Below are 1,427 nucleotides of genomic sequence, written 5' to 3' on the forward strand. Positions count from 1 at the left end.
GGCGTCTAGATACAGAACTGAGAGAGAAAACTCCTATAGCTGATTGATTTCCAGTATGAAGACCTCTTTACGGGCATCTAGATACAGAACTGTGAGAGGAAACTCCTATAGCTGATTGATTTCCTGTATAAAGACCAGTTTACGGGCGTCTAGATTCAGAACTGTGAGAGGAAACTCCTTAGTTCAGCTGATTGATTTCCAGTATAAAGACCTCTTTACGGGCGTCTAGATACAGAACTGTGAGAGAAAACTCCTATTGTTGATTAATTTCCTGTATAAAGACCTCTTTATGGGCGTCTAGATACAGAACTGTGAGAGAAAACTCCTATAGCTGATTGATTTCCTGTATAAAGACCTCTTTACGGGCATCTAGATACAGAACTGTGAGAGGAAGATCCTGTAGCTGATTGATTTCCTGTATAAAGACCTCTTTACGGGCATCTAGATACAGAACTGTGAGAGGAAACTCCTATTGCTGATTGATTTCCTGTATAAAGACCAGTTTACGGGCGTCTAGATTCAGAACTGTGAGAGGAAACTCATTAGTTCAGCTGATTGATTTCCAGTATAAAGACCTCTTTACGGGCGTCTAGATACAGAACTGTGAGAGAAAACTCCTATTGTTGATTAATTTCCTGTATAAAGACCTCTTTATGGGCGTCTAGATACAGAACTGTGAGAGGAAACTCCTATTGTTGATTGATTTCCTGTATAAAGACCTCTTTACAGGCATCTAGATACAGAACTGTGAGAGGAAGATCCTGTAGCTGATTGATTTCCTGTATAAAGACCTCTTTACAGGCATCTAGATACAGAACTGCGAAAGGAAACTCCTATTGCTAATTGATTTCCTGTATAAAGACCTCTTTATGGACATCTAGACACAGAACTGTGAGAGGAAGCTCCTGTAGCTGATTGATTTCGTGTATAAAGACCTCTTTATGGGCATCTAGATACAGAACTGTGAGAGGAAACTCCTATTGTTGATTGATTTCCTGTATAAAGACCTCTTTAGGGACGTCTAGATACAGAACTGTGAGAGAAAACTCCTATAGCTGATTGATTTCCTGTATAAACACCTCTTTACGGGCGTCTAGATACAGAACTGTGAGAGGAAGATCCAGTAGCTGATTGATTTCCTGTATAAAGACCTCCTTACGGGCATCTAGATACAGAACTGTGAGAGGAAACTCCTATTGGTGATTGATTTCCTGTATAAAGACCAGTTTACGGGTGTCTAGATTCAGAACTGTGAGAGGAAACTCCTTAGTTCAGCTGATTGATTTCCAGTATAAAGACCTCTTTACGGGCGTCTAGATACAGAACTGTGAGAGAAAACTCCTATTGTTGATTAATTTCCTGTATAAAGACCTCTTTACGGGCATCTAGATTCAGAACTGTGAGAGGAAACTCCTTAGTTCAGCTGA

General features: G+C 40.1%; 1 protein-coding gene across 1 annotated transcript in view; it reads left to right on the forward strand.

The window, feature by feature from the left end:
* LOC143277168 (glutathione S-transferase A-like) overlaps positions 1–598 on the forward strand; it is a 12,410-nt gene extending 11,812 nt beyond the window's left edge. The window contains exon 6 of the mRNA XM_076581933.1: positions 1–598. This exon is cut by the window's left edge and continues 210 nt beyond it. Coding sequence (XP_076438048.1) covers positions 1–9 — 9 coding nt within the window. The 3' untranslated portion in view covers positions 10–598.
* Positions 599–1,427: the final 829 nt, after the last annotated feature.

This window comes from Babylonia areolata, chromosome 33, assembly GCF_041734735.1.
Source record: "Babylonia areolata isolate BAREFJ2019XMU chromosome 33, ASM4173473v1, whole genome shotgun sequence".
NCBI lineage: Eukaryota > Metazoa > Mollusca > Gastropoda > Neogastropoda > Buccinidae > Babylonia > Babylonia areolata.